Genomic DNA, 8,274 nt, shown 5'->3' on the forward strand with positions numbered 1-8,274 from the left:
TTCCACAGTAAAAAGCGGGAGTTTTGCTTAAATTTTTAGCTATTCCCACAGCCCACGGCTCCCCTGACCGCCTCCTTTCTTCCCCTAGTTTATCCTGTCAATCGATACTAACTTTCCCCCGAAAAGTTCTCTTAAAGATTGTCCCCTCTGCGATCAGTTTCTTATTGAAGCCAGTTAACCCACCAAATTAATTTTCGGTATGATTTTGTTTGTCTTTTCCAGGTGCATGCAGATATGCGGCGCAGAGCACTGGGTGAGGATGATTTGAGGGATCTTGATGAAAATCAGGACGTACCTCAACCTCCCCCCGCAAAAAAAGCCCGTGTGGATCCGTATGCAGCCCTACGGACTAAAAAGAAACCTGTGGCCGTAAAAGATGAGGTCACAAAGTATTTAGCAATGGATCCCGAAGAAATCGGCGATGACAGTGATCTTCTTAAGTGGTGGCAGACCAAGGTGGGTAGTTGAACTGTAGAAGCAGAGCAAATTCTTCAGTCGCCTTGAAAATATTTATATAAAAAATTTCTTTTGTAGATTTTTTGTACGAAACTATTTTGGTTTGCAGCGTTAACGAGAATGTGCTAACTTTTCTCTGGCTAGCAATTAAATGTACATGTAATATTTCGCGCATATGCCAAAAATAGTACATATACATTTGTTTGGTTTTTGTAAAGTTTTAAAAAGTTCGTAACATGGTGATGGTGCGAACCTTTTAAACTTCGTGAAAGAGGCGCGACCTCCATTCATCAGTATCAGACGGATGCTTCGTTGAGATACAACGCGATGCGGATGCGTTAGGGCTCGTGTCCGTACCGGCACTTAACGCTTTGCTCTGTCAAAACTTCACAGGATATCCCATACTGTTTGTATTCGTCTTACGTTCTCGAGTAGTGTTTATTCTCTTAGAGAAATATCGCAAATTTCCAATATATTTTGTAATTAATTACTTACAAAATATGTTGTAAACTTACGACCGCCTATTCTTACTCGCCGATTAATTCCGAGTCGGTACGTAATGCTTTGTAATTTCACGATTTTAAATTGTTATTTTACAAAGCACTTCATGGAAAATTCTCTCGTAAAATCTGCAACTATTTTCCCAGTGTTCATAGTCACTGAAAATCCAAGTGATGTCGCAAATCTGCAAATGAGCGATAAAATTCACACATCTGCATGTGTATGACAGAATTTTCACATGCCTGCAGAGGTGTGAATATTTTATCGCACACCTGCAGTTGGGTGAATAGTTCGTCGCACACCTACAAGCGTGTGAATGTTTTCATTCATTGCAGGTGTGCGACATTCGTCAACTTGGATTTCCAGTGTGAAAGAGCGCCAGCGTTACAAATCTCTCTATTTTTGATTATGGGCCATTTCAGGGGACAGTGCTCTTCCCAAAGATGGCTAAGGTGGCCATGGATATCTTGGCTATTCCAGCCTCCAGTGCTCCGTGTGAGACCATATGGAGCGATGCTGGCCGCATCGATACCGATGACCGCAGTAGCATGTCGATGGACACACTGCAGGACCATCTTGTTTTGAGGCACCATCTCCGGTCAAAGAGACTTGCGAAGGAAACCTAGTTAGTTCAGTATGTTGATAAGTAAAATGTCAATTACCTTAAAAAAATAAACAGTTTTCTTTTTTTCTTCATACTTTTAAAATTTATTGATTGTACGTGTATCTGTTCCCTTTTCTTCTACGCAACATGACACAACAACTTATTTTCAAAAATTTAAACCTACACACGCAAACGCCCGCCCTGTGCTATAGGGAGCGAGATGAGGGTGGGGGCAGGGAGCCTTCTAGTGGAGACGGTATTGGGGACTGTCTAAAAACGCCACTTAAACTCTACGCCACACGCAAGTCGCAAATAGTGATAGCGTCCGTCGGACCACGGACCACGCGCTGACACACATGGGGGAACGGGTACCGACTGTAAGGGGGCGGGGGCGGGGTGCGATGGCACCTGCATGCATGCCGGACGATGCAGGGGCTGCGAAAATCTTTCGCAACCCACCTAATTTCAGTATCGCCCCCACTCCTTTCCACAGTGCAACTTTATCCCACAGAAATGAGTAAGAACCGACCTCCCACCGTGCGTACCCCCCCCCCCCCCCCCCCGGGCCCCCCCCCCCCCCCCCCACGTGAGCGAGAGCAAGCGAGCGGCAGCATCGCATCTGCCGTCTGCCTGCTGCTTGCTGCAGCTCCGTCCGCTCGCCCGCCGTCCCTCAGCCGGCCGGCCGCGCGCCGCGCCGCTCAGAGCCAGAGCTAAACGAGCCCTAAACGAGCCTTGCTTGCCCGGCAGATGCCCCCTTACCAGGCGAGCGGCGCGGCGCTCCGCTCGTCACGAAACGAGCCGAGCGGAGCGGAGCCTTTCTCATGAGGTGGCGCGGCGTAGCAACGAGCCTTGACGCTCGCCCGCTGCAGGGCTCTGCCGCCTAGCGCAGCTTGCTATACGTTCTCTTTAATATTTCTTAATCGAGAGTTAAAGCAATGACACCTTACATTACTCATGCACTGTAAAAAAAATCCATCTTAATTTTAAGAACACGTGTTTGGAAGCAATTTACAAAACAAATTTGCTCTTACATTTAAGAACAAATGTTTTATGAAAATTAAGAACATGTTTTGAAAATTAAGAACGTGTTATGAGACGACAAAAATGCTTTACTTTTCCAGCCTAACGCAAATCTGGAAGATATTTAGTTTTCTTTCCTACGGACAGATGTTCAAACCCAACTTTGTACACATTGTAGTTGTTTACCTTACGTTACCTGGGTGGATTCGAACCTCGGACCTTTGGGTTCGGATCCTGACGCCTTAGACCGCGCGGCTGTCGGGACATACCTGTGGAGGGAACGCTCGCAGCCGACCTTATGCGGCGCTCCGTCCAGGAGCATTCCCAGAGTAGCTATGTGCTCGGTCGGACGGCGTATGTTTGTTAACTTGCTTTTTAGACATTTGGCTCTGTCATAGCTACATTTCGCATCTAAATTCGATGTTGTTCATCCAATTCTATATTGAACGCCAAAATTCTATGTCAAGTGATCAAAAGCTGCATGACTTTTAAGAAGTGTTCTGAATGCTAGTATTAAAAGTAAGAATGGATCTGACTTTTTAAAACAATTTTCTCAACACTAAGGAAATCTTTGAAATTTAATAAACTTGTTATAAAATTTAATTACCACTATCAGAATTTTCATAACCTGGTTTGCAAAATTAAGAAAAGTTCTTAAATATCATAAAATGTTATTACGTTTAAGAACAACTGAAACTGTTATTAAATTTAAGAGACATTTTGGTCTTAAATTTCAGAATATTTTTTACAGTGTGTATAGTTATGTTTATATATATTTAGGTGTAAGGTTGTAAGGTATCATCTGCTAAAAAACAAACAATAAAGGGTGTTTACTACTAATAAAAGTTTTGTTTAAAGGGAGGTAATTATTTACTTGAGGACCTCAAACAGTCTTTTGTTTGATTGATTGATAACCACTCTGGAGCAAGAGCCCTAGTCCAAATCCGATATTATCCCTTCGCCCGCATCACTGTAAAAAATTTCAGGAACAATTTTACCCTTCATCGGGTCATAACGGCCAGATGTTCCAATTGGATATTTAATTTTCAATATACGTGGGTAAAGAAATTCACCCTCTCATCTTGATGGTAAAATTGTCTACCCAAGTGGTGAAAAATTGTCTACTCAAGTGGTGTAGATTTGTCCTTGCTGTTAGTGATTGTGTCTTTACCAACCCACGAGAGTAAAGTTGCCTCTACTGACGGCAAGTACTGCAATCACCCACCCAGAAGGGTGAAAACAACCCCACTGATGGGTTACACTAGAACCATCCACCAGCAAAGGTAAAAATGTTCCGGATGTTGGGGAAGTTTACCGGGTGTGGTGGGGTTCCGTGGACACCCCCATACGCGTAATAGCCCCTCATGTAAGCATATAAGGTAAGATTTTTAAACGGTTGTGTTTACCGGTATACCGGATGTGCCGGCTATAAAGACCTGCCCTGCCAGTTGGGTTGCCTATGGCTCGGCCTATGCTGGGGTGCCAGCGGGAGAGTGGTGGGGAGCTTCCACTCCCCTACCACCCGCCCCGCGCCTGCAACCAGGATATAGGCAACCCAACGTACAGTCATGTCTTAGTCGTGTCGTCTATTAAGCTGATGGTAGATTTGAACACATCAGTTAAATAGAGTGCACCTTACTTAACGCGTACCCTGCCTCCACCAAGTACCGAGTGGGCCGCAATCCGGCACTTCAGGATCGCTGAAGAGAAGGCTCCCGTGAGAAAACTGAATGTAGAGACATCAATCGCACCATGCCTATGGAATGAAAGTAAGTAATAAAGGATCTTTGACTATATTTTGTTATTTAAACTTAGCAGTAGTCTATCACAGTTGGGTTTTTCACAGCTGGTCGACTACCGGAGGGGCTCACAAGCGCAACCGATCGCAAGCGCAATGGCTCGCAAGCGCAACGGGTCACAACCGCAACTGTAACATTGTGCTACTTTAATGTGGCACACCAACACCGGGCGAGCGAATTGTTTAGCGAACGCGAAACTGGTACTCGCTTCTGACGCTCCCCGCGACAAACAACGCGCACCGCCAAGCCGCCCCCACCAACACCAGGCCGAGGCTTCTTAGGGGTGCGCACTTGTCGCGAGCGTCAGACGTGGTCCGGGAGAGTTCGCGGTGGCAGCGCTGCACGACCGGGCAGGGTACTTAGGTTAAGCATTCCAAGAGGTAAGGGAGAGAGCCATACTAAGTGTAAGAGACTGTGTCTTAACTCAACAATCTGAACCACCCTTTTGCGAAACTTCTATTAAACTTCACAGTCTCTCACGACTTCCCCTATTTATTTATTTACTAACGAGCTCCTTGTGGGATTTCCCTTTAAATGCAATTCCATACTTTTCTCATACCTAACACAACGGGCCACAACCACAACGGGTCCCAAGCGCAACGGGTCACAAGCGCAACCGCGGGAAGCCGCCTGTTAGACGGCATCGACTATAGACGAAGCCAGGAGCGGAGCGCGCAGCGAGCCTCTGGATGAGAAATCAAACGAGCCTTTGGTCGCTGTCGCTGTGCACTTCTCGTGTAGAATGTGATACCTCTCAGACACTTTCTTGCTTGCTCTCGTTTGCACTTGCGTCGAAATGTACGGCAGAGGTCTGCATCGGTCGGTCCACCAGTCCCGGGAGCGCACGAAAAGCAACATGTGCGAGTGAGGTGGAGCTGCGGCCCGCTCGGGCATCTCACTTGCACCCGTCGCTCTCGGACGCTCCCGGGACTGTTGGACCGACCGCTGTAGACCTCTGATGTACGGTGAGTGCACCGCGGGCGACGCCGCCGCCGGACACCACTCTCACCGAAGTTTCCCGACTTCCAGCTCACTTCAACACCATTAATAATTATTTATTTACCGCAAGAGTAATCGCTGCCGCGCCAACGCGGGCGCAGTGCGTGTGTCAAAACGTTTGAAAGTGTCTGAGAGGTATCACATTCTACACGAGAAGCGCACAGCGACAGCGACCAAAGGCTCGGTTGATTTCTCATCCAGAGGCTCGCTGCGCGCTCCGCTCCCGCTCCTGGCTTCGTCTATAGTCGATGCCGTCTAACAGGCGGCTCCCCGCGGTTGCGCTTGTGACCCGTTGCGCTTGCGACCCGTTGCGGTTGTGGCCCGTTGCGGTTGTGACCCGTTGCGCTTGTGACCCAGTTGCGCTTGTGACCCAGTTGCGCTGGCGAGCCGTTGCGCTGGCGAGCCGTTGCGCTTGCGAGCCGTTGCGCTTGCGACCCGTTGCGGTTGCGATCGGTTGCGCTTGTGAGCTACGTCGTTTAACTACTAGTCTAGACATGAGATCAAGTTTTAAAATCAAATCAAATTAAGACACGAGCCTAATGTAAACATATACAATCTAACATAGTGGAAAGATTGGGCGGTTAAAAATTTACCAGCTTTGTTAAAACTCTGAAGAGTGTTAAACATTCAATAAAAAGATACAAGCAATATGGATAAAATACATATAGAAAGTAATGACGAGAGCCATCAAAGGTTCCTAAGGCTATTCTTCCTAAAGAGAAGTAATATTTTAACTTGATATCTGCGGTATTTTAGGGATTCCTGTTGCGTCTTCGGACCGCCAGCTTATACTAAATAACTTATTTAGTTATCTAGATAAGTTAAAAACTGGCCTGCCGGCCGGTAACGAGACAGTCCGGCTCCAAAAGCAAATTCAAAATATACAGGCGCTAAGGCTTGTATTTTTAAATTCAATAAGGCATCAAAATAAGACTAAAAATCTTCTTATCAAAACCGGAACGTTAATCGGCAATACCCGACAACGGCAACCTTTATTGTAACGGGATAACTTTCACCGTACCCAGGAGCGCTTTTTCATGTTACGGAAAGCTGTGGTTAATAATCAAAACGAAAATCAGCAAATTATGCTAGAATTACCATTCAAATTTTGCTGGATTCGTAATTTCTGCGCGCGCGAAAACAAGCAAATTTCATATATCAGAGCGCTGTGGTTCAAATTTAAAATTTGAGGCTGGGGATCACTTGTCAAGTGGACGGGCCATGTGGCGCCCGGTGCCGATTGAGCTCTAAGTGGGTAGGGGCTGGGGCGCGGGGCGCGAGGCGCAACGCAGCTTGCCTCAAGAGGCTTGAGTAGGGGTCGGCTGGCCCACCATGGCCCGGCACGAAGCAAGGGATGAGGGCGCTATGTTTATAACACAACCAGGGCGATGACAAGGGACTGCCACCGGGCTTGGCATGGACAACCGCGCGGAAGGAAAGCCTTCCAACCGCGCGGAAGGAAAGCCTTCCCCCACAGCCTAATATTATAGCAAGACGAATCTTTATCAACGCCAATCGGCTTATCAAAACTGGAACGGGAACGTCAATCGGCTATCTTTATCAAAACTGGATAACGAAAACCGGCAGTATTTATCAAAACGGGAAACTTTTACCTTCGGGTAGAGACAGACCACAAGGGACTGTCTAAAAAGCCAAGCAGCTGTGCGGAGACGGTGGCCCGCCCTTAGCGGTGCAGGCAGAGTTCTCAAACGGGTGGGTCCCCCGCACGCCAGGCGTGCGAGAGAGCGCGCACTACGAGCCGAGCCGATAGGTGACGCAGCCGGCTCGGCTCAGTGGGGGCAATGCAACTTTGAGCCTAAATTTCCAGCTAAATATGCGAAATAGAGGTGATTGGACGCACCGCTACGACAAAACTGGATAATGACAATAATCTGCAAAAAAAAACATTTCAAAATTGTTTTCCAGTTTTTGTTTTCTTTTGAAAAATGCACCGTGAGCAGAAGAAATTCTTCTTTACTTTGTAGTTTCTAATAAATTTTGAATAAAATTTCAGTTTTAATTTTATGAAGCAAAACGCATTTGTTCTAAAGAGCACACACTATGAGCAAATCTTTGATTCTACACTGAATAAGGAAGATACCGCGGTTAAAGCGGTTGATCCCCCACTTGCACCTTCCGCACGGTGCGGCGGGTAGCCCATACCCGCTCGACCCACCCACCCCACACTGTTAAAATTTTTTGTTGAGATTTTACAGAAAAAGTCTGGGTATACCAGTTGCCATGTAAAAGTCTGGTAAAATTACAGGGGTCTGTAAAATTACAGACACTGGTAAAACTAACTCCACAAAATTTCTGTAAAACTGATACCAAACGTTTCTGTAGTTATGTTTACGAACGTTTTCTGTAATTTTTACCCACATTCCTCTGACGTAATAATGCAAGAAAAAAAATATTTTCGGCGGCTGGTTTCTTGTTCTATATATTTCATAGTCAACCGCCTTCGGGTTTCATTGGTGAAACTTCTTTTACCGCTTGTACCCTCAGGTGGGATCGAACCCCCGACCTCTTGGTCGTGAGCCCGATGCCTTGCCCATTGCGCTACGGCGCGCGACGTGGAGGGAGCCCGTCCGTACTCCATCTGTTGCTTCCGACTGTCCACGCGGCTTTCCATACGGTTAACTGCCCTCTTGGTTAGTGATTATCACAACATTGGGTTTCTTTCGTGGTTCCGTTGTTAGAATGCACCAGAGTTCAACATTGAGCAAATTTTGTGGCCAATTTTAACCGTATTTCTTATATGTTCGAAAAATTACAGAAAGTATCTGAAAGACTACTTTACAGAGTCTGTAACTTTACCAATACCTGTAATAATACCAGAGTACGAGTGGATTTTTACAGACGCGTGTAAATTTACAGTAGTTTTTCGTGAAAAAT

At 46.4% G+C, this 8,274-nt stretch overlaps 1 protein-coding gene across 3 annotated transcripts in view; it reads left to right on the forward strand.

The window, feature by feature from the left end:
- Window positions 1-1,655, forward strand: part of LOC113215437 (uncharacterized) — a 16,116-nt gene extending 14,461 nt beyond the window's left edge. Inside the window, exons 8-9 of one of the 3 annotated variants that reach the window (XM_052269586.1) lie at window positions 223-456; window positions 535-1,373. In XM_052269586.1, coding sequence (XP_052125546.1) covers window positions 223-456; window positions 535-585 — 285 coding nt within the window. In that variant the 3' untranslated portion in view covers window positions 586-1,373. The other 2 variants (XM_052269587.1, XM_052269585.1) reach the window with 2 other exon arrangements.
- The last annotated feature ends 6,619 nt before the right edge of the window (window positions 1,656-8,274 follow it).

Source organism: Frankliniella occidentalis, unplaced genomic scaffold, assembly GCF_000697945.3.
Source record: "Frankliniella occidentalis isolate FOCC.00 unplaced genomic scaffold, Focc_3.1 Scaffold96, whole genome shotgun sequence".
Lineage (NCBI taxonomy): Eukaryota > Metazoa > Arthropoda > Insecta > Thysanoptera > Thripidae > Frankliniella > Frankliniella occidentalis.